The 24,252-nt window shown below is 38.9% G+C and overlaps 1 protein-coding gene across 1 annotated transcript in view; it reads right to left on the reverse strand.

Moving 5' to 3' along the window:
* Window positions 1–4,116: 4,116 nt before the first annotated feature.
* Window positions 4,117–24,252, reverse strand: part of DNAH5 (dynein axonemal heavy chain 5) — a 200,715-nt gene continuing 180,579 nt past the window's right edge. The window contains exons 72-79 of the mRNA XM_059916759.1: window positions 23,305–23,524; window positions 21,148–21,353; window positions 20,305–20,508; window positions 18,293–18,508; window positions 16,372–16,584; window positions 13,387–13,539; window positions 12,734–12,965; window positions 4,117–4,268 (exon numbers count right to left, since the gene is read on the reverse strand). Coding sequence (XP_059772742.1) covers window positions 4,117–4,268; window positions 12,734–12,965; window positions 13,387–13,539; window positions 16,372–16,584; window positions 18,293–18,508; window positions 20,305–20,508; window positions 21,148–21,353; window positions 23,305–23,524 — 1,596 coding nt within the window. The remainder of the gene's footprint in view (window positions 4,269–12,733; window positions 12,966–13,386; window positions 13,540–16,371; window positions 16,585–18,292; window positions 18,509–20,304; window positions 20,509–21,147; window positions 21,354–23,304; window positions 23,525–24,252) is intronic.

Consider the following 24,252-nt stretch of genomic DNA (forward strand, 5'->3'; position numbering starts at 1 on the left):
GTTGCAGATGGGGTAGCAATGCATTCTGCTCTTGCATTGATAAGGTTCACTGTGTTTAAAGCGCATCACAGAATGAGGCTCCCATTTAAGACAGGTGAGGACCTGTTTGTGGATTCACAGTGTCTTAGCCAAATCTCATAGCTGATTCTAAAGCTAACCTTGAATTCTCTCCTATCCTTCACTGGAGGTATATGTGGACACTTAATACGCACATGTTGGATACAGCAAATGTCAGTCGATTAACCGGAGCGTATAAACTTCAAAAATTACTAGAACTCAACACTAGAGCAATTACAAGCCGAAACTACTACATTTCCTCATACTTTCACAACCTACTGGTTTGTTTATTGGCTTCACCCAATCTGGAAGACCATATTGTGAATATAAGCATACCTTTTGTTTTCCCTTAAGAGGCATTATTTTGACGTGTTGATGGGGGCTACTAATCAACAGTAATCAATTACACAATACAATTTTTAAAAATCACTCCTAATACCTGCAAGAGTAAAGTATTTTAAATGTTAAAGCCATCATGGACCTCACCAGGGCCTGACATAGGAGAAAAAAATTGTGTCGCTGATTTGGAGGTGAGGGGAAACTGTGTCTTTAAGATAAAATTACTCATGTATATATATTTGACTATTTTTATGATTACTAAAGACTTTTGTGTTACAAAAATTTTATAAACTACGTTGTCAGGATGCATAAGTAATTTTTTAATAATGCCACGCCTTTGAACACAAATTTATCATTGACAAAGACATCTTTGATTCTGTGTATTTTGTCTAAACTGGAGAATCCTGCAAGCTACCTAATTATAACATTCATGGTTTGTCTCGTCAGGCCTCTTAACGTTGAATTATTTACAAGATTTTTCCACCGCAAATAGCGTTTAACACAAAGAAGTTCTTCTCGCTCCAGTGACTTAGAAACACATGATTTCCATCAGCCACTATGCTGTAGTTGGCAGCGGTTAGAAAAAGGCTTGCAATTTCATTTAGAAAGCAGCTCTCCTCAGCCCTGTACTCCAGGCCGGTTTCCTGTCACTTTTCCATCAGGCACCAAGCATACCTCCTCCTTTTAGGCAGCAAGATGTGAGTCCCCAGTACTTGTGGGTCTGAGATATTCCCTCCCTCCTTCAGATCTGAAGGAGACGTCACCTCCACAGAGCTGCCTTTCCTTTTGTCCCAATCAAACTAGGTCCCTGCAGGGAAACATCATCCATGGTAGAGATGCTGCTCAAGAACTCCTGGGCTATGGCTCTGCTCTGCCCCCCACCCCCCGATGGGGACGGGGCCTCGCTGATGCTGAGTTGGTTTGATATTTGCCAACATGCCTTTAAAGGGAAGCTCAGAGAAGACTGGGGTAAGTTGCTGTGGAAAGGTGATGAAAACCCCCAAGCATAAAAGGTCAATTCTAATGCGACTTTAAAAGGTAGTCTTCTGCCTCAATTCTGGGAGGACTTTACTTGCACAGCTGCAAGCTGCACAGGGGAACCTGAGGACCAGGAAAAGCCAGGTAAGGATGTGCAGCGGCTGCTCCATCTCAGGGGAGCTCCTCGCTACTGTTATGTTCTGTGTCCTTAGCAAAAAAAAAATACTACTACTACTACTAATAAATTAACAAAGAAATGGGGACACTATAGTGTGGCTTCTACCTGCTAATCCATGACCCCTGAATAGCTGCCATCTCCCTCATGGAATCCAATGTTTTCCTCATAGCACTTAACCCCCAGTCTTTATATCTTTCTCTATGTATTGCTCACACATGTCAGCTTATCCAGTTGTAAACTGAGATCATGTAAAATTACCTGCCTGAATAACTGCTTATTTTCTGTGTCTCGTCCTCTTATGTGAATTCCATGGAATCAGGGACTGTGGAAATTTTTTCCCCACCATCATTCCACCAGGGCGCCAGAGTGCCTGACACGCAGGAGGTGCAACATAAATATCTTATATAAGTCAGTATTGAGACAGATGAAAAAGATGGCTCTATCACCCTGCAATGGCAACGGGACCCTCACTGTAGTTTTCTCCACATCCAAGGCGGTCAGCGACTCTCTCTGTCAACTGGAAAATTCAGTCAGTTGGTCTTCCCTTGATCCCCTGATTCAGTAGGATACTGAGCACCCTTCAGCGGGTGGGAGCTGGGGAGCGGGGAGTGGAGGTGAAGCGGGAAGGGGCCTCACTGGCACCTCCATGCTTTAGTCATGTCCCTTGCTGAATTAGTTCCTAAAAATTTCTAGTTGTTTTCATGGTGTTCTTTTCTACTTTGGGTCTCCAAAACTCATACATATATACCAATGGAGTATATCACAAAATTATAGGAGTTATACATTTTCAAGTTATTTGATTAAAAAAGCCAGTTTTGAAAGCTTATTTCTGGTTACCCAATGGCACTCACCCCCTTGCTCATAAATAGCAATTACAATTCAGACATTCACTAACAACTTTTTATTAATCTGCATTATTTTTATATTTTCATTATGTATTCTTCAAAATAAAATGATTGTTTTACAGCAATTCACACAAATCAACTGATATATTAATTCAGACCAAAAGAAGCTACTCAAATGAAAATAGTATTGTCCAGGATGGGTAGGTATCACATGAACCACTCAGGCCTAATTCTCATCATACTTAGCATAAAATGATACTTGTCACAGAGCAAATCCTAGTGAGAGGGACCCACACTGGTCTCCTTGTAACCCTTCCTCCCTGTAAAAAACTTTTTATCATCAGAAGCATGAAGTTACACAGATCTGAAGTTACCCAATTCTAAGCTGCAATTCTAAGTTAACACTGACCAAGTTCCCTAGTCAACAGGTTATAGATGAAACAATTTTATAATTTATAATCATAATTTAAAATAAAAATATGTGAAAAGTTCCTTAGGTAGTATTTTCCTAATTAATAAAAACTTACGTGAAGTTCCCACCCACTATCTACGACTTTTATCCTTTCTCTACTTTTTTCTTCCAGTTATTACATTTGTTCAAGTCAACTGAAACCTTTACCATTGGATCATACCTGTTTTTATTTTCCATGTTATTTTCTAATTTTTGTCCACACCAGATACATTTTACAGTTATAATCACAGTGTACTTGATATTTTGTTAACTATGTCTTTCAATTAACAGTATGTGCTCACCATTTCTGTGTTATGAAATCTTCATTATTGTTTTTCATGATTGCCAAATGCTTCTAATTTCCTTAAGATAGACTTATTTTTGAACTTTTAGGGTATTTATTTTTTATGCTATTAAATATATATATATATTTCTTCAGTCTTTTAAATTGTTTCCTGGGTATAGATTTTCAGGAGAGAAAATAAGGATCAAGGCATGGAATGTTTTTATGATTCTTTCTGTGCTTAGTTATTTAATCATTTTACCAAAAGAATGGGTCAATTTACATTGCTCAAGGAGGCTGTGAGTGTATCACTTTTACAAAGACCTCACCACGATTCACTTTAGCTTTAATTTTTTAATTCTAACAAATATCAGTTAGTATCTCATTAATAATTATCAGTGGGGTTGAACCCTATTCTAAATGTTTATTCTATAGGATTAACTGAATTGTCTATTCATCTATTCACATTCTTAACCCACCCTTCTATTTCCTTCCATTTTTTTTAAAAGGTCTATTTAATTGGCTACTTGAGCCATGAAAACAAATCTCTTACCTGACCCAAATGCAAAAGGCAACAGAAGCAGAATCAGCACAAACTTGTCATGATACCTTAGAGAATTGGGCTGTCACTAGGACCACTACATTAACAGAAGAATAATCCCTTCAAGGGAAATACCATCTGTTTAGCCTAGTCAGTCCTTGGAGTTGAAGGAAGAAGAAAATGTATTATTGTGGATTTGAGGGCTGTACTTCATTAGAAAGTTGTAAATTTTATTTTTAAATCACCAAATAACTTTTCAGAAAAACACAGTGATTGGTCATGAACGATGAAACAGGCTAAATGTAATCAAGCATCCAACTAGAGTAGGGAACACTGATACAGCTCTCATTGCATGATCAACCTGATTTACACACTGTCCACACAGAAGAAAAAGGTTATGATACTTTAGATCCTGCATTTACTGGGTGAGAGACATGCCCCGTGTTACTTGACATCACAGAGAAGGGCGACCCCACGGAGCACCCAGTGTTCGGGGGCCTGGGCCGTCCTGAGGTCCACAGCAGCGATGTAGTTCAGATCTGTTCGGACTGGCTTCTTGTAGATGGGACAGGAGTACAACCGAGGGTCTCTTACAGCTACAAAAAAAATTCATAAAAATACCTTGATGAATTTCTAATTTAAGCAGCTCCAAGCCCAAACAGAGTGCAGAGCCAAATCTGTGCACTCGGAAGGTCCTTCCAAAGAGAGATGGGTTTAGTAGAATGAGGGAAATTCTTCCTGAGGTCAGATAATCCCTAGATGCGAAGCAGAGGCTACCACAGGTTTCCAGTGGGTGTGACAAGACACCCAGACATCCTCACGTTTACCCCACTCACCCCTTGTCACATGTCCTTGACATTAAGCCCTGCCCATGTGACATGACCGCGAACCTCCCATTGCTTCCTCCCTCTCCTTTCCACCTGTCAATTCAACACCCCTCCAACACCCTGTCCCCTGTACTTCCCCACCAAATCTTGTGCCCACACACCCTCTCTATATTTCCCTTGTGACTTGCCTTTGTCTTTTCATCAGACATCCAGCACCAATGCTCACTATTATTATTGCAAAATCCCATCTTCAACCCTCCGTGCCATAGTCCAAACCACATTTGAAATCACAGGACAGAGAATGTTCCCCACGCCTACCAGGTGTTGAGAATTCTCCATGTGCGCAGACACATAAAAATGGCAGGGAAGCAGGGAGGCCTGGCGCAGTTCGGCTCTCTAAGATTCAATCTACCTTTCTGGAGCAGGGGAACAGAGGGAGCCTCCAAAATCACATATGCGATGAAAGACAATCCGTGTGTCCCTTCTTCAAAGGTCTTCTCTTATGCATTCTGTCCAGCCTTGGAATCCCCATATTGAGGACAGATGCAGGTCTTATGGGGCCTCAAACGTACACAGTTTGGGGGAGGGGCTTCTTTTAAGAAAAAAAACTACAATTTGCAAATATAAAATTAAGCTTTGGAAGGAGCCTCTGCATTGAGCGTTAGAGTTTAACCTTCACCAGCTTCTTGTTAAGTCCACTCTACCTATAGTAGTTTATTTGCACATCTTGTAACACCCATCTCGGGAAGCAGTATATTATTTCCTCTGCTCTCCCAGACTATAAATTATTTCAGGACAAAAGTGGTGTCTGCACTCATCCGTGTACTTCTCTGGAAGGCCAATATTATAAATGACCCTCACATAATTATTGAGATGAAAACATACTTAACTAAGAGGATAACTTAGCTTTGGTGACTTAGTGTAACAAACATGCAACTTTCAAAATGCAATATTAATATATTAATGATACTGAATTTATTTCCCCAAACGAACTTACTCAGTAATTTAGCTTTTCCTAACACACCAAAAATGTAAGGCACTATCAGAAATTAAAGTCTCATTTTTTGACCCAAAATAACCTTCAACCTGCTGTGCCATGTGTTTTTATACCTCCACTAAATTTAATTAATTTTATTGGAAGAAGTTAAACATTTGAATATGATAATATTATACAAAAGTTTCAATATAAGATAATCTAAAGCTGTAATTCTTAACCAGGTGTGATTTTTACCAGGGGACATTTGCCAATATCTAGAGAAATTTTTAGTTATCACAACTGGGAAGGTGCTACTGGCAACAAGTAGGTCGAGGCCAGGAATGCGGCTAACATCCTATAATGCACAAGACAGCCCCTCACAACAAGAGTTATCTGGACCAAAAATGTCAATAATACAAAGGTTGAGAAATGTTGTTCTAAAACAAAGTCATGACATATATACACTAATATGTATAAAATAAATAGCTAATAAGAACCCACTGTATAATAAATAAATTAAATTAAATTTTTTAAAAAATAAAGAAAAACAATAAAGTATTTAAATATTAAAAAAAAAACAAAGATGGTTCAATGTCAGAAAATCTACCCATGTAATTCACCACATTACACAACTAAGATAGAAGGAGATATGATTATCTCAATGTAGAAAACATCGTTTAATAAAGTTCAGTACAATTTATAATTAAAAATTCTGAGCAAACCAGGAATAAAAAGGAACTTCCTAAACTTAGTAAAGGTTATAATATTAAAATTTATAGCATATAATATACTTAGAGAAATTTTACATGGATTTTCTTGAGGCTCAGAAATTTGATCAAAAACATTAAGAAGAGAAAAATAAATAAAATTGGTAAGAATTAGAAGAGCAGAGAATCAACTATCATAATTTGTAAATGATATGACATCTCCCTAGAAAAACAAAATCAACAAACTTTTAGAACAATTAAGAATCTTCACCAACTAGTAAGGATCTTGCTGGATTCAAGATCAACCTGTGCTGGCAACTGCCAACTAAAAGTTTTAATAAAAAATAGGATACAGTTTTTAATATTGACAAAACCATAAAGTATCAGGGAATTAACCAAGAGATCTGTATAGAAAATACTTTAAAACTTTAATAAAAGATATAATAAGGATGATCTGAAAAAATTAAAAAATAAATAAAACAAAGTCGCAGATATTTTACAGTACATTAAAATTATGTATTTGCTTAATCCCATGAAATTAATTATTAGAAACCGTCTAAATTAATGTGACACCTAATTTTAAGTCTAGTTGCTATTTTTTAATTACCATGAGAATGTCATTAGTGATAATAATTAGGCAAACATACAAAAAAATCTGATTAAATAACTGAATGACAGTGAATTTGAGGAGTGCAGTTAATGCTAACTACACTGATATATTTAAACCCTTTAATCCTAAGATCTGAACATATAACAAATATTTAACTAATCGTTCTTCTTGATGCACACTTGACCAACAATCATTTTATAAATCTTGATGTAAGCCCTTGGAGTTTTACATTTGAATCAAGTGATAATTATAATAATTGTACCTTGGGAAGTATTTGATTACTTGGGTTTTAATCCCAAAATAAAAATAGAATTGGAAAAAAGAGCATTCTTTTCAAGAAGCAGTAAAAAAAAAGCAATTCTCTGAAATATTTATCCAATTTTATTTATTTTTAATTGCTTCACAAGGGAAGGAGCCCACACCAAGTCACAGCATGCAGCAACCTTCTGCAGCAGGATTAGAAACCACTGAAAATATGATTTCATGGTAAAAGTGCTGACAGATGCTAAACAAGCACATAAAGAGATGATTTGAAACCGTTACCTCTGGTTAGACAAATAACTTTGGAGACAAAAATAAACATGCTAAGTAGGTAGAACAAACTAGCTAAATATGTTTAAAGCCTTGGGGCTCCAGAAGGAGGAGCAGAGAGAAGAGGGTATCTAAATTGGCAAGCTATGTGCTTTAGGATGCTAAAGGTTTTAATAAAACGCCTTGAGGAAATTTCATTTTCTAACTCTATAACTTCCGTCTCTAGCCTACATTTTTCACCCAAATTAAGTATATCATTACATCATATATTCCTTCTAATATCCAAAATAACCAAGTTACATAGAGATTCCTTATGTCATTCCTTTATTTAGTCCCTCTTTTGCTAATAACATTTAGGTTATTAAACAGTGCACTCTTCCATGTGTTATTTCTTTTAATTCTTCAACAAGCATGAGAGTTATCGTATTAATAATAATAATTTTTTATTGTTATCTATTGTATGCTAATTATGTGCTGGACATTGTCAGTTTAATTCTCTCAACAACCCAATGAGATGGGTACCATGATTAAATCCATTTTACAGATGAGAAAACTGGAAGACATAAGGAGGTGAGTTACTTATCCAAGGTTGCAGAGCTGTAGGTGATGAGTCAAACCTGGCCAGAATGGATCCAGAGCCTAAGTTCTTAATCTCAGCAATAGTGTGACGTACTGTGTGTATGTGTCTCCATATCTTTGCAGAAATATGTAAGTGTGGACCAGAGATAACTGGATACCTGACTTCAACTTGTGGCATAGCTGAGACTCCTCCAAAGCTACATGACTAACTGCTAAGGTGATAAAGCCATGAAAGCACCCCAAATATCCAGGCTCCTGGCTCACTGCCTTTTACCTGAGGACATGTGCCCCCCTATGGGGCAGGGAGGTGACCACCTTAACCTTCAGCATGGGGAGAGGAGGCCACAGGGGGTGACAGCTCTCATCTACATAGGGCAGAGGCCTTTACTGTGTCTACTTCACCAGGTACCTGAGAAATATTAATACATGACTTCAAAATGCAAGGAAACCGTCCTCATTTCCAATTTAGCCTTTATTTTCAAGCTTCATCCCTAAGTGCAGAGTCTTGAGTAGAACACTACCACAAGAATTCCCAGAGACTTGCATTCATCCCACAACAGACAAATGTGATTCTGAGAGTAGCTTTGGTAGCCAGGAATCATAGGCAAATTACCTAATATCTCTAAACCTTCATTTCCCCATCTGCAAAATCGTCATGATACATCTTACAGAGTTGTTGTAAAGACTAAATAAGTTAATATATGTGAATGCCTGGCATAGTATAATGCTTGCAATGCAGTAGTTGCCCAAGATGTGTTAGATTTCTCCCCTCTCTCCCTGTACACACACACACACACACACACATGCACATATACACTTACCTTTTCACTAAAACAAATTCCCCAGTCTCAGGTTCCCCATGACTTTAACACAGTTCAGGTTTACAAACTGAAAGTGGATTAAACGCTGCGGGGCTCAGGAGTTAGGAGGTCTCCAGCTCCGGGTCGCTGCGCGGGGCTATTCCCACCCCCGGCCCACAACTGCACAGTGTTGGATCAAGGTGGGTCCTAGGGCATTCTTAGAAACACTGTTCCTCTAGCAGGAAATAGCCTCATTAGCTGCAGGGACCCTGAGATTCTTCACATCTTACTTAGTGACCAGAGATACATGTGTCTTGCTTTGTTCCCCCCAAATTCTAACCACTGCTTTCCCATCACATGGGCTTCAGCACCGAAGTTATTAGAAGCATCACTCTCTCTCTATAGGAGACATATATTTCCTATAGCTGCCTCTTTTCAACTTCCTTTGAGAACAGAGGATCTAGAGTGGGTACGGGTGGCTTTACTCTCTTGGAGTATTTAGTACTATTTGGGTGACTCTCCCGTGACAAGAAACATAAATAAAATAAACATTTGGGGATATAGCTCAACATATCAATATATCAATTTTGATATATCGATAAACTCAATTTTTAGCTTTGAAATAAATATCTAGACTTCCTTTTAAACACAAATAAACCAGGTCTATATGTAAAATTCAGTGGTGAATTATTTAAACTGAAATTGCCCTTCCTATTAACATAAAAAACAACCCATTACAAGAATTTTAATTTTAAAACACTACACTTTTGGAGCGTCCTCTAGCCATTAATGATGTTAAACCTCTTTAGCTCAATTAGAGCCCTATTTAGTCATCAAAATTGAATGCAAATTAGATTTACAGTACGAAAAGAGCAATGGAATGTTAGTTTTCGATCAGGAACAAAACACCTCTTCCACCACAAAGCTATTTGGCAAAAAGTTTCCACCAACTTCTACTGAAGCCAAAAAAAAAAAAAGAGAATTATAGTTTTCCTTCACTTTTTTCTTAGTACTTTGAATGAGTGAGTCACTTTCTCCTTTGCTTATTTTTATTTCCTCCCCTAACCCTACAGCTAACGAGCGTCACCGATGACTAAAGCCCAGCAGCATGAGTACAGTTCTTCCACACCAACGTATCCTTGAATCATAAAGGGTTGCCTGTATTATAAATTTATTGCTTTATTACTACCATGCTGAGATGTTCAATGTCATGTGGCAATGGATTTTTACAATTTAGTCACAAGAAATAAAGTAACACCTAACTGAACGTGAGAAAGATTTGTCTTTCACTTTATAAGGGAAACATTTTTCCAACAATGTTGACTAGATGCAACAAAATTTCTAAAATAGTACTTTTGGCTAAAAGAACATTTGATTATTATTTCTATAAAATAATCACTGTCCTGGGACTTCACACGGCCGTAAGGATTAATGAACATGAAGCCACAGGCAGTGTGTTTGCTGAAGCCCAGGCAGACACGTGGATACCTTCAGACGCAGCTGGGGTATAATGAGCGACACCCTGTACCAAGAGGGACACTGAGCACCCTTACGTCTCTCTTCTGATGCCCAGCTCTCTTCATGGGCTCCCCTTCCTGCACACACCGTCTTTCTGTTCCTCAAACACAGCGCATTCGTTGCTGCCTCTTGCCTCTGCACTCTTGCCTTTGCCCCATGGATACTAGTCCAATGTTCAATGTTCTCTCCTCAGCAAAGCCTTCCCTGAACCCCTGAATTCTCTCACTCCCTGACACACCATGTGTGTGTGTTCTTTACAGAAACAAGAACTATCTGAAATCGGTATGTTCATTTACACTTGATCCTCATTATTCCTGGGACTTATGTATCTAAAGTCTCACGGAGTCTGAATTACCGATGGCTGCTCGGGGAAATACAGGGTCAGGTTCCTGTAAGCCTCTGGTCACAGCATTTCCATCAACCCATCAATACGTAACCTTGTCTTATGTGTGTTTCTGTTTAAAGTCACCTTATTAATATACACTGTTGTTTCATTCACATTGAACTCAAGGTCGACAGCACTATGACTCATGCCTGATCAAAGCATGTCTAACACACATGTTTTCTCCATAAGGCACATCACCACCTTCTTGCGCTCAGGAACACTAGACAACACTTCAGCACTACACACGGGGGCCATTCTCAACAATGAAAAGCAGAAAAATGTGAAAAACATAGCACGAAATAGACCATGGAAAGGACACTTGTTTATGGTCTGAGCTGAAACAAGAAGCAGAGCACAGGCTTGTTCAACCTCAACTGGGAACACTCATGTCAGGAGACTCAAATGTTTCACTGCTTTGTACATGTCCATGAAAGACTGTGAAAGTGCCACAAGGCATTGACATTGAGGTCACAAATAAATTTTAGAGTGTAGGCAAAATCATACAGAATCCTTGCGTAACAAGGATTGACTATATTTGCTTATTTTTTCAGCTACCTTCCCTCTTTGAGACTGAGCTCCTTGCAAATGGGGATTCTGCTTGGCCTTTTCCCATTGTTGCATCCCCAGCAATAGAGTGGTGTGTGTCAGATGGTCAACACCAGATAAATATTAAAGGCATGACCCAGTGAGCCAAAGCTCTTTCCCTCTGCCAAGAAAGTCTAACTCTAATGCCCTCTCATGCTCACCCTTATTCCCCAAAACTCATCTCAAAAGCAGTCTCCACCAACCTCCCAGGCCTAGCTATGTTCTACTTCTAGATTCCCTGACCATCCTGACAGCATCTCTATCATAACATGTGTCAAATTCTACTTAAATTATTTATTGACTTAATCAGGCTCCCTCACCAGACTGTGAGTCCCTTGTGGGTGTGATCTGATTCATAATTATCTTTGTCTCTTGCGGGTAAGCTTGTGGCTGGTATAATTAGTCATGCAGCAAACATCAATATTTGCCTAAAAAATACCCAAAGTTTATACACTCTCTTCCCTTGACATATGTTTACAAATGTGGTACTTATCTAAGGGATGGAGATACTAAAAGCTCTCTTTTAAAGAGAGATTGTTTTATCCCTTCCTTGTTTAAAGAAAAGTCTTTTGTGCTTCTGTTGTAAAATTAGTACTTCCTTGGGATCCACTATCCTGGCTAAACCTCTTGAGTTTATGGCTTATAGTGATCATCTCACTATGTATATGTATGTCAAATCATCATGTTACACACCTTAAATATATGCAATTTTTATTTAAAAAGGAAAATAAATAAATTTTTTTAAAAATAAAAAGAACAGGGAATCTCCTCATATGGTGAACGGTGGTTACTGCTGAGGAGATGTTAGCTGAGTGAAATGTAACAACAAAAACCTCTAGAAAACATCAAGCCAACAATGGAAAATAGTTAGGTGTTTTTAGACTTGTCAAACAGAGCTTTGATAACTTTGTCAAAGTATTCTTCTTTGACATGTGTGTTTCATAGAAGTGTTATCACATTCATAGGCTGATATGTGAACCCAGCGTTTTACCATTAGCTACTGGATTAAGCTGAATGTCCCTGAATTCAAACTGGATTTCACAACCTGGCTTAAATCTCCAAGCTGGTGGAGACACCACCTCCCGTAGCCCTGTGCAGTCCTGCCTGGAAAGCCTTCTTTCCACCACTTACCTCGTCATCCAAGCCCCATCCATCCTTCCAAGCCCATCCATCCTTCCAAGCCCATCCAGACCCAACTGCCCCTGAGATCCAGCCCCTGACTATTTCATCCCACTGTTATCTCACCCTCCTTTCTCACCACTTATTTACTATTCCAAACACCTGTTTCTTATCTCATTAGCTAATGCTATTTTATCTGCTTTATTAGATAGGCAAGAACTATCTAGAACCATTGCCTCCCAGGAGCGTTCAAGAAAGAGTCCAGCAGTCCGTCAGTACTCATTAAACACAGGTGTGAATGTGAAGCCACTTGATAACATAGTATAATCCTTATCACATGGTAACAAAAATAACGATATCCTGTGTTTATAACATCATCCAACCTGATAATACCAACCATCCCTCAACGTGCAAGACAACTTACTGTTGTTTTCGGCATAAATTCTTATGACAGGCATTAACTCGAAGAGCACTTTCGGTTTGGACTCGATGAGTTTCATGTTCCTCTTGTCCCAGCCAGCACCTTCAAGATACAAGCCGTAGACGTAGATGCCCTCTGTGGGAGGGGCACAAATGTCATCCTTCATCCACTTGGTGACTTCGTTGCAGAGCACCATATTGTCCAGAGCCCAACCTTCGTTGGCCCGAGTTATTTCCTACTCAGGGCAAGAGCAAAAGCAAAGGATGAATGAAATCAGCAACTAGAGGTTTGTGTTAATATAAAGAGCATTATCGTGATGACAGTGTAGCCCCAAATTATCGAGATTCAAAGAAGGTAGGATAGCATTTAAAGAGTTTTAAAAGATTCTCTTATAAGCAATACCCATGTCCTAATTTAACCCCTTGTACTTTAAAAGAAATATCAAATCAAATCAAATATAACAATAACAAATATTGTGAAATCCCAGCTAGCAGCCTGAGAACAAGCGGGATTTATGTTCAGGACAAAGTAACTGCTGGTGTTAAAAAGAGACAATCATTCTCTGTCTTATTCTACTCTTTAAAACTATAGTGAAAGAAGAAAGCCTGGTAGAGGAAAATTATAATAACACAACAAGTGAAAATCAGAGCTATTACCTGTCGCATTGCAGTTAAAAATCCTTGGGGGTTAAAAAAGCCTGTCATCCAGAAGCAGTGGGGCCGGTCATTGAAAACCCAAGAGGTAAACTGGCAGTTTCTTTCAATAAGCTCAGTAAACCAGAAACCCAACGTACTTGAAACCCAAGATTCCTGAAATGCATACATTAAACCATGAATTAATACAGGTTTAATCCTGCTGTGTAACTGGCTACGTTCACAGAAGAAAACAGTGGTGAAATAACAATTTCACTCTTAGAATTTAGAAGTCCCTAAGACATAAATTTTCCTTGGGTTATGACATTTAAGTTTTCAAATTATTCTTCCTCCTTAATGATATGAAATAGGATAGAATCAGCTAGTCATCACATGGATTTCAGATCAATCCAGTTCAGCACACTGTTCAAGACATCTGTTTTCAGTAGAATCTCCTTCCACATACAAATATAGTCATGACCAATTCTGCCATAAAGCAATGAAAACAATTAATTGAATTAAATTTGACAGGTTTCAACTATTTTTCCTTAGGCTACATTTTCAATAGATACACTATAAAATAAGATTTCTATTTATATAAATGTGCTCATGGCCTTATCAGCACTTTAAAATATATTTTGTGAATGATAAATCATAGAAGGCTTTCTCCACTTATCATTTTTTTATGAGGCAAACAACAGTTATTTTCTCAAGTTTTTGTCCCTTAGACTGCACTTTTATTTCCTCTGATGAAGGGGTAGAAATGGAAACACAGGTCTCTTTACCACAAACAAATTAATTGCATTCATTGCCTGTAACGTTCTGCCTGAATTCACGTGTGGAACTCCTACTACTACAACTGGCATGGAAATGTCATTAACGTCAGCAGCAGCCACACTAGAAGGTATCTCCAAATCATATTTTATAACATTTTACCGTAGCTGCAATATTTTATGTGTGAATAAATGTAGTGATCAACCTGGATAAACTACTTGAATTTCAAATATCTTAAGAATTGATATGCCTATTTTTCAAGAGACAGTGAGATTCCCAAAGACTGATAATAAGTAGAATAAAAACCTGTATAAAATGATTTTAATTTAAAAGTGAGGTAACTCGCTCTATCACATCTTTATAGATGTGTTAACTGAAAGAGGTGTGTTTATATGACATTTGATCTGAGGGCACAGGGACCCATTAATGAGGGGATGTCTCCAGGCAAGGATCCCTGTTCCAGAGCCTGCAGGTGCTGACCAAGCTGGGTGAGCTGGTTTAGTGGAAAATGAGCCTGCAAGGGCCAGTGACCATGGAGGTTCTTTCTCTGTCATTGGCAATGAGAAGAGTGAATTCATATAGAAAACTCTCTGGCCTTGGCAATGAATTTTTTGAAGGTGGGGAGAGAAAGGAGTCTGGTCAAAGCTGATTTTGAGTTTCTAGGCTGCGTGACTAGAGGGATGGATGGTGGGTCACCAGATAAGATGGAGAAGACAGTAGAAGAACACTCCCCAGTTACCATATACTGCCTTTGGGACCCACGGCCTTGGAATCTGCCAAAGCCCTGGGTGAGATATCAGAGTCTCAGCACTAAGTGAATCTCTTCTGAGAGACTCTCAGTTCTAACCCCATCCTGTCTCACCATCCCATTTACCTGAGTATCCTCCAGAAGGTTCCAGTCACCCCAGGACCCAATATCGTCTCTATAAGGTGCCCTCCCTGGATAACCCCACCCTCCTGCCTCCCAGGTCCTTCCCCTGGACCCTCAGCATCTTCAGAGCCATGATCAGCAAACGCCTCTACAGAGACACTCAAATACTCATTTTACTTTTCCAAGTAAAAAAAAATGTCTTAAAACCACATCTACCATACAAACTGTTATATGTAGAATGGATAAACAACAGGTCCTACTGTAGAGCACAGGGAACTACATTCAATATCCTGTAATAAACCACAATGGAAAAGAATTTTTTTTAAAAACCCACATCTTGGTGCATATATAGAATGGAATATTACTCAGCCATTAAAAAGAATGAAATAATGCCATTTGCAGCAACACGGATGGACCTAGAGATGATCATATGAAGCCAAGTAAGTCAGAAAGAGAAAGACAAATACCATATATCACTTATATGTTGAATCTAAAATACAACACAAACAAACATACCTACGAAACAGAAACAGATTCACAGACATAGAGAACAGACATGCAGCTGCCAAGGGAGAGGGGCTTCGGGGGAAGGACTGGGAGTTTGGGGTTAGCAGATGCAAACTATTATATATAGGATGGATAAACAACAAGGTCCTACTGTAGAGCACAGGGAACTACATTCAATAGATTGCGATAAACCATAATGAAAAAGAATATGAAACAGAATATATATGTATAACTGAGTCACTTTGCTGTGCAGCAGAAATTAACACAACATTGCAAACCAACTATACTTCAATAAAATTTAAAAAACCCACACCTGTCATTTAGCACAATTAACAATACATAATCAATAAGCATACTGTTAAATTATTATCTTGTTATCTTGAGAGATACATACTCACATATTTACAGACAAAGCAAGGAAAAATGTGTCTCTGGTGTGACTTTTGATATCTGCGTGTGTCTAGGAACGTTCCCTTCTATAAGACTAACATCATGAGCTTTGAAGTCCATGCGCTTGGGTTTACATTCTGATTCTTAGACTTCTAAGGTGTGCGATCTGGGAAAAGATTTAACACCCCCCCAACCTCAAGTTCCTCATCTGTAAAATAAGGGTAATAAATTGCAAGATTTAAATGAAACAGTGCATATAAATTGCCTAGCAGAGAACCTGAGATGTGGGAGATGCTAAATTATTTCCTTCCCTACCTACAATCCAAAAATACAGGGCTCTAAGGAGATTAGTCCCTAAGCAAAAGAACACTCTTAAGTACATTATTCTTACATGCTTTTCACTTGCCAATTACAACTATTCACAACAATAAAGTGATTAGGCAGAATAAGAGCTGAGTTAAACGTACTTTTTTCCACCGAGCAGGAATTCTGGCATCAAACATGCAATTCAGGGCGTCTTGTAGATTTTCACTCATGATGATGGTGCCATCAATGGCAAGTTTTAGCTCGGTCAGGGTGCTTCGGACTAGGGTGAGTACCCTTTGCATTCTGTCTATCTCCTGCCTGAGGAAAATGTTCATCGGCTGGAATGGCCCCATCTTTTGCAGCCTCTCCTTTACCTGCCACGGAGACACCCAGCACGTGAAAAAGTAGACAGCTACTAACGTTGTGTAACTGGTACCCTAGGGCTTTTGAAAGGGCCCCAAATTTTACAGTTCCATAAACAGTAAGCTTTTATTTTTTTTCACTGCCAGAAAACAAAGAAGAAATAAAGAAGAAACGTCTGTTAAATGACCAGCTGATTTTTCATCCCATGTGGCAGAAGACAGGCCTCCATAAATTCACAGAAGAATATACAATCCATGTCCACAAACATGTAGCCTTCCAAACAGCAACTGCACTTACTGGGAAATATTCACTACTGCCACTCCAAGACTTGCAGATACACACATGGACACACACTAGTAGATGTGTACACATACACAATAATTCTTAAGGCTGCCTCAAAACACTAGACTTCTGTTTTAAAAGCTTTCTGTTCTTTCCATCAAAGCATCTATCCATCCACCCACCCATTCATTTCTGTCTTACAAGTATTTATTCAGAGTCTTTTGTGGATCAGATATCATGCCACGTTGAATTGCTTTATCCTAAGCAAATTTAGCAAAAGGAAGGTGTCTCTTCTAAACCCCATACTTACCATGTTTATTTATGTAATTATTATTATATTTTTAAGGCATTTTTATTGCTTTATAAATATTTCAACCACTGTTAGACATGAATGACCACTTTCCTGATACTATAATGAAAGGTGCTTACGAAAGCTGATAGCAGTATTGATTTTCTCCGAGCAAGTGATCAGAGATTCTTCCAAGGGAAATGAGTCCCTTGGTGACAGTTCCTTGAGTTCAGACTGTAGTACTAGCATCCAAAATGGCCTGCTTCATGGAAAATAATAGGATGCTCAAGTAACAAAATGCTGCAGACTTCCTTCTGAAAACCAGGTGGAAAGGGCAATATATAAAGAAACATGGTGGTCTTGTGACAAAAATGTCACAAGGTTAGTCCAGGTCATCTCTTAAGACTACATGGATGGGACTTCCCTGGTGGTCCAGTGGTTAAGACTCAGCACTTCCAGTGCAGAGGGCATGGGTTCAATCCCTGGCTGGGGAACTAAGATCCCGCATGCCGTGGGGTACAGCCAAAAAAAAAAAAAAAAACTGCATGGAAAGTAAGCCACTTACTTTTGCTTTTCTCAAAGACTTAAACATGTTATCAGGGTAAACCTTTTCACAATATTTGCTAAAATGTCAAAAAAAGTTAACTTTCACAATCATCAATTTTGCTTAGAAGTTACTTGCGTATTAAAAAGACAAATCAATTTTCCAAACCCATGAGATGAAGAAGCTGCAGAGTTAACGATATAACTATAGACTCCCTGAAATTAAGAAGGCCTGAATTACACAACATTTTTCTAAATAATCAATGCTTTACTCTAAGAATACATTTTTTTTCCTCTGAACAAATGACAATGTGAAGTGCCTCCAGGGAACATGTTAGAAAACCAATCCTAACCCATCGGTCCACACTTGTAATTTAATTATGAAGATTAACGTTCTCATCAGGTTTCTTTATTATTTCTCTTTTGAGATGATTACATTTATAAATTCAAACACTTCTTTTTCTGGTTCTTCAAGAAGTAAGTTTTTTAAATGATTTTTTTTAATTTCAGAAAAATTATTTTTTGCCCTCCTCCCTTCGTCCTCACTCCCCCAACCAACCAGACACATCCACAGCTGACGTTTTGTCAGGATGCCATCAACTCACTTCAAATGGACCATAGTCCGGGGGCAGCTTCTCTAGCATGTCATCAGCCAGCCGGGCCACCACCGCCTCCCGGGTCTCATCCCCTCCACCAGAGCTGTCCTTGGGCTGCATGCCCAGAATGGTGTCCAGCACGTCCTTGGCCAGCTTGCTCTGGTAGGTGATGTCGGCATTGGGGTGCAGCCAGAACACCTCAGGGCTGTCGTAGGTGGGCAAGCTCTGAACAAACACAGACTGTAAGCACAGACTGCTGACACAAGTACCAGTTAAATTACACTGTCTTAGCAAATAAACACATTTGTATTAGGATAAGCATTTACATGATATGTCTTATTCGTGGCAGGCTGCAACCTCAACAATTTCTCCAGGAAGGAATCAAAAGTTGTCTTGAAAAACAATTAACATAATAGGCTCGTGGTTCTTTAATATCTGCACTTCAAGCAAATTCAATCAAAAAGACGCTATCTTGTTTTATAATATATTTGTAAGATGGAAAGGGAACTATGGATTGGCATTTTGTTTTTTGAAGGTCTCGTCTAATTCAAACCAATTGTTTAAATAAATGGTGTATAACTAATTGTTACTAAAAATGACAGTTTTAGCAATTATGGCCCAATAAGAGCAGAGGTGGGAAATGTACTTTCCCAAGGAGAAGGACAGAGACTAAGAAAAACGAGAAATATTGAAAGAGCAACAAAGTTACAGAGAAAAACAGACAGCAAGAGACAATGAGAAACAGAACTAGCAATTACCAGCAGGTAAATACTCCCCCCGCTACTTGAAAAAAAGAAGATTTACCTACAATTTGACATATAATTTTATGTGTGAATTGTATCCTTAACTTTATTCATGGTTTCCCTCTCTTCTAGTCCACTATTTTATTCCTTTTTACATAATGCCTTTTTATGAGCTACCTCAAATTCATTGTGAAATGAGGCACATGTAAATAAATATAATGGGCAGGTATACCTAAATTTATACCTTCACAGGCATTCTCCTATTCAGTGCTAATGATTTAAAGACACATATAGTACAGTTAAGACAAATATATTTGTAGATTTGAATTAATAAAAGTGTAGGGGTGGTGATATATGATAAACTCATCACACTTATATATCACGGAACCTCTAAATATACTGATAAATTGAGCTCTTGGCGGGCTGTTGTGCTTTACTTTGTTCATCCGGAGATAAACTTTAGAGGCAAAAGAGATCGCTAAATGACGATCTAACGAATTCAAGGTACTGAGACAGAAAATGTAGTTACCTGGAAGGACAAATCAGATTTTTTTCCCCAAATTTCCTGTCAAAATCCTATTCTTACTTAGAGCAGTGCTTCTCAGTTGGAGGTGATTTTGCCCCCGCCAGGGACATTTGGCAATGTCTGGAGACATCGTAGGTTGTCACAACTGGGTAGAGAGTGAAACTGACATCTAGTGGGTAGAGGGGAGAGATGCCGCCAGCCATTCTACACAGGTCAGTCCCCCACTCAAGGAAGCATCCAGCCCTGAACGTCAACGGAGCCGAGGCTGAGAAACCCAGTCTTAGAGGAAGCGCTTCTACAGAGCGCGTTCCTGAACATACTCATAAGCTGTCCATTAGGCCAGGATTAAGGAACAGATGTCACGGGATAAGGCAAGTGGATTGAAACTGAACAGATTGCGTCTAGAGGCTGCCTTTGGGTAGAGAGCTCCAGGGGATTTGCGTAGGTTCCCTGGTTCTAAATCTGCCCAGTCTATCACCTCTCCAAAGAATATTCCTCACTGGGGCATTAAAAGGGGAGGAAAGAAGGGAATTCACATAAAGCACACCCTCAGAACAAATATAAGCAGTTTAATCACTAGGTGACTATAAACATATGAAGACAGCATCTATGGTGCCTGGAACCTTCCACGTTCAGTATGCATCACCGTTAAAATTTATTTGCAAAGAAGTACATACAGTATAAATAAATATCAAAAAAGTCAACTTGCTATAGATACTTGCTCTATACAAAAAATTCTCAAGATGACAAACCTGAATATACTGAAGATAGTTATCCACCGTGCTGCATTTTGGAATATTATATCCGTGGTAAAAGCTAAAATCCGGTCCAAACATATTTTCACTGAACCAAACCTTAGCAAGTGTGTTCAGCAATCTCTTGTCATAGTCATCAGTGACTCTGCCTCCGTACTGAATCTCTCCTATCATGTAGCGTACGGTGGTCCAGGAGACGCCCTGGGAAAATTTATAGAATGATTGTGCACTGACTACTGTCTCACCCCCATTTTCCCTGCCAAGTAACACCCATGTAATCACTGTCACCAATGTCATTTACTCATTCATTTATTCACTCCTCAGTAATGTGAAAAGTGCAGAAAGAAAATTAAATAGGCAGACATGAGGGGTAACTCAAAGCTCGTGATCCTGACTTGAAATAGATTCTCTTGGTACATTCATATGTTTCTATACTTTGATTTCAATAGAAAAAAAATTGTTTAATTTTTGAGAATATAGAGGTTCTTTAAAAAGCACACACTCCAAAAGTAATCTAGACTCTACATGTTCATGTTTTAGGATTTTAAAAAGCACACTTCTTCACCCATTCCCCCCTCCCTCCAAGAGACCCCATTAGGTTGTCTTACTTGTAATGTCAACTTGTCTTTGAGAAGTAAAAACATAATCAAAATTTGTTCCTTTTTTCCCCTAAAATCAAGAGGCTAGTGTGACCCAAGCTGCTATGACTTAAAGAGAATGACTTTGCCAGCACAGAAAATCATCACTCTTACAGGATTTACGCCAAGGCTGGGCGGTCATGTTAGCTCAAGGACCCAAGTCCACAATCACCGGGGGCACGAAGCAGTGTGTGCGCAGTACCTTTTTGAGATCCATGTCGTCTAAGTGGTTTTGGATGAACTGCACCGTGGCATTAAAGTCGGCTTGGTTAAACTCATAGGGTATGTTCCACCCCAGGGGGCCGAACTTGCGCCTCTCCTGGACCGTGGAGTGCAGGAAAGCCACGGCATACAGCATGGGCTGCCACTGGGCTACAGCGCTCACGTCCAGCAGGTCTTGGCTCACGCCTGTTGTGGTCAGTTAGGTGAAAAACTCTATCATCTCTCAAACATCTTTACTTTCTACTACTTTTATAAGCTATTAATTATTTTTGTAAATTCCTGATATTAAACTTCACTTATCTTGAATTACTCTTACCATATTCATATGACAATTATAATTTAACTTTCGGGTACCCAGAGGGCATTCCTCCCTGAAAAATATGCACAGAGATTTGAGGCGGTTGGGGGCTTGCTAACATGGATCAAGTTCTTGCCAACCTAACAAGATAATGTGGGGATAAAATAGAGATGGAAGAATAGTGGCAGTAAAATAAATATTGCTACTATTACTACCACTACTACTACTAATAATAATAATACCTATTACTACTACTACTACTAGGGGCATGTACACAGGTTGCAATGGCTTCTATATACTCTTTTAACAATTTAATATTAATTAAAATCATGTATATAGAAGCCCATTGCTATTGAAAAGTATGAACTATTAGATATAAAATAAGCTGCAAGGATATATTGTACAACACGGGGAATATAGGCAATATTTTATAATAACTATAAATGGAGTAGAGTCTTTAAAAATTGTGGGGCTTCCCTGGTGGCACAGTGGTTGAGAATCTGCCTGCCAATGCAGGGGACACGGTTTCGAGCCCTGGTCTGGGAAGATCCCACATGCCGCGGAGCAACTGGGCCCGTGAGCCACAACTACTGAGCCTGCGCGTCTGGAGCCTGTGCTCCGCAACAGGAGAGGCCGCGATAGTGAGAGGCCCGCGAACCATGATGAAGAGTGGCCCCCACTCGCCACGACCAGAGGAAGCCCTCGCACAGAAACGAAGACCCAACACAGCCAAAAGTAAATAAATAAATTAATTAATTTAAAAAAAATTGTGAATCACTATATTACACACCTGTAACATATAATATTGTACAGCAACTATATCTTAATTAAAAAGAATAATAAAATATAATAATAAAATAAAAAAGAAGCCCATTGCAACCTGAGTATACTCCCCCAAAATAATTATGATTACTATATATGTACATATTACATTGCATATATAATTATAAATTTTTTCACTTGAAATCTTTTTTTACTGACATCATCCTTCCACATCTATTTTATTGGCAAAAATTTGAGACTTGTTGACAACTCCAAAAAAATTTCTTTGTAGATTTTTCAGATTGCTATGTAATAATTATTATATTGATGATTATTATTAAATACACTATTTTAAATTAAATTTATTCCAATTGTCCTGGATAGTTTTTGTTATCACTATTTTACAAGAAAACTGGAACTCAGGTTGCTTGAGTGATTAGCACACAAGAGAACAAAGCATTTGCTCAGGCAGTATCAGAGCCGGGATTTCTAACTCCAAGTCCATACTCTTTCTGTGACCATGAGCCTCAGACAGGGAGCTATGACACAGAAGGAGCAAATGAACAGAGAGTAATCTCAGCTCCAGTTGTGACAGGAGGGGCATTTTGGTCTGGTTTGGTGGCCGTTGTCGGATTTCTAACTTAGCTCACATTCTGACATCCTGACACACAACCTCATGCAATGAAAGCAGAGACCATAATTGTGACTCAGCCTCTCCTCTTGCAAGAGGCTACTGCCCTACATTAGGTATGGAGCACGAAGACCATAAACGACATTATCCATTTTAGATGTTAACATAGAAAGGCAAGTGTCTAGCAGAGAATAGCATAGGCCAAAGTAGAGCGATAGTGGGGAAATAGCAAAAATGTAAGGTGGAAACCTGAGCTCTGATGCCCTAACACGGCCAGAGGATATTCCACATGGAGCAGGACAGAGGGGGCTATCCCCTCACCATCATGTTAAGTCATAGCACCACTTCCTATAACTAATCCTAGCTAATTCATTGTTCATAATTTCTTTAAGAAAACAATTTAAGCACAAGAACTCCTGTAAACTTGGAAGTATTCCTCGACTCACCACCATATGTTCTTTTCAGTCCTGCCCGGAGTCCCTGGGGGGGCTCATTGGCAAATTTAATGGACATCTGAAGGAGGGTAATGGGAAACTGCTTATGAGCCTCGGTCGTCATCCACAGGCGGAAAGCATCATGTACAATCTCGGTTTCTATAATTATGTCCATTAGCTCATCCATGAAATCGAGTCCCAGATGGCAGTTCTGCAAAAGTGCCCATCCTCCCTACATCAACAACAGTACATGGAAATTAGTCGATTTTGTGTTTCACCCAGAGATTTAAATTAGTACGTTCTCTAGAAATTAAGTAATTAAAATTTAATAGAAAAGCATGCTAACTCCTTTAAAGTAATCTAGGTCAAATCTAAGGATATGATCATGTTGAACTGAGATAGGTTACATTTCTTCTTATTCCATGTATGTGTCTCACAGTATACTAGCATGCCACTTGTAGTAATAATATATGGTGGGGGTCATGAACATCACCAAAGTGAAACATAAAAAGAGATAATGGCACTTCCAAGTAAAGATGGTTGACTGAAAACTGTCACTTAGCTCAGCTGCCTCCCCAAATTCCATGAAAAGTACAATGAAGGGACTTTTTTTAAAGGTATGAATTCTGAAGGACAAAGATAGTGAAGGTGAAGACAATGTCAATAACACTGAAAACAGACTCAAGAAAGCTGAACCCTAAACTGACCATTCGGGGAGAGCTGAGACGTAAACTGATTTATACCATATAACTCCCAAAACACTCAAGAAGAGGTGACGAAGTTCCTTCTGGAAGTGGGGGAAGATGATGGCCTAATACAAGAAGATTGAAAGTCCAGACCCCCGACATGTTTCCTTAATGAAAGATGGAAAGTTGATTTTCTTTAGAAGGCAAAACAGACAGGGTTTGCAGTAGAGGACAGCAGCCTGTTAAGAGTGTAGGAACCTCACTGAAAACAGGT

Source organism: Balaenoptera ricei, chromosome 3 (assembly GCF_028023285.1).
Source record: "Balaenoptera ricei isolate mBalRic1 chromosome 3, mBalRic1.hap2, whole genome shotgun sequence".
Taxonomy (NCBI): domain Eukaryota; kingdom Metazoa; phylum Chordata; class Mammalia; order Artiodactyla; family Balaenopteridae; genus Balaenoptera; species Balaenoptera ricei.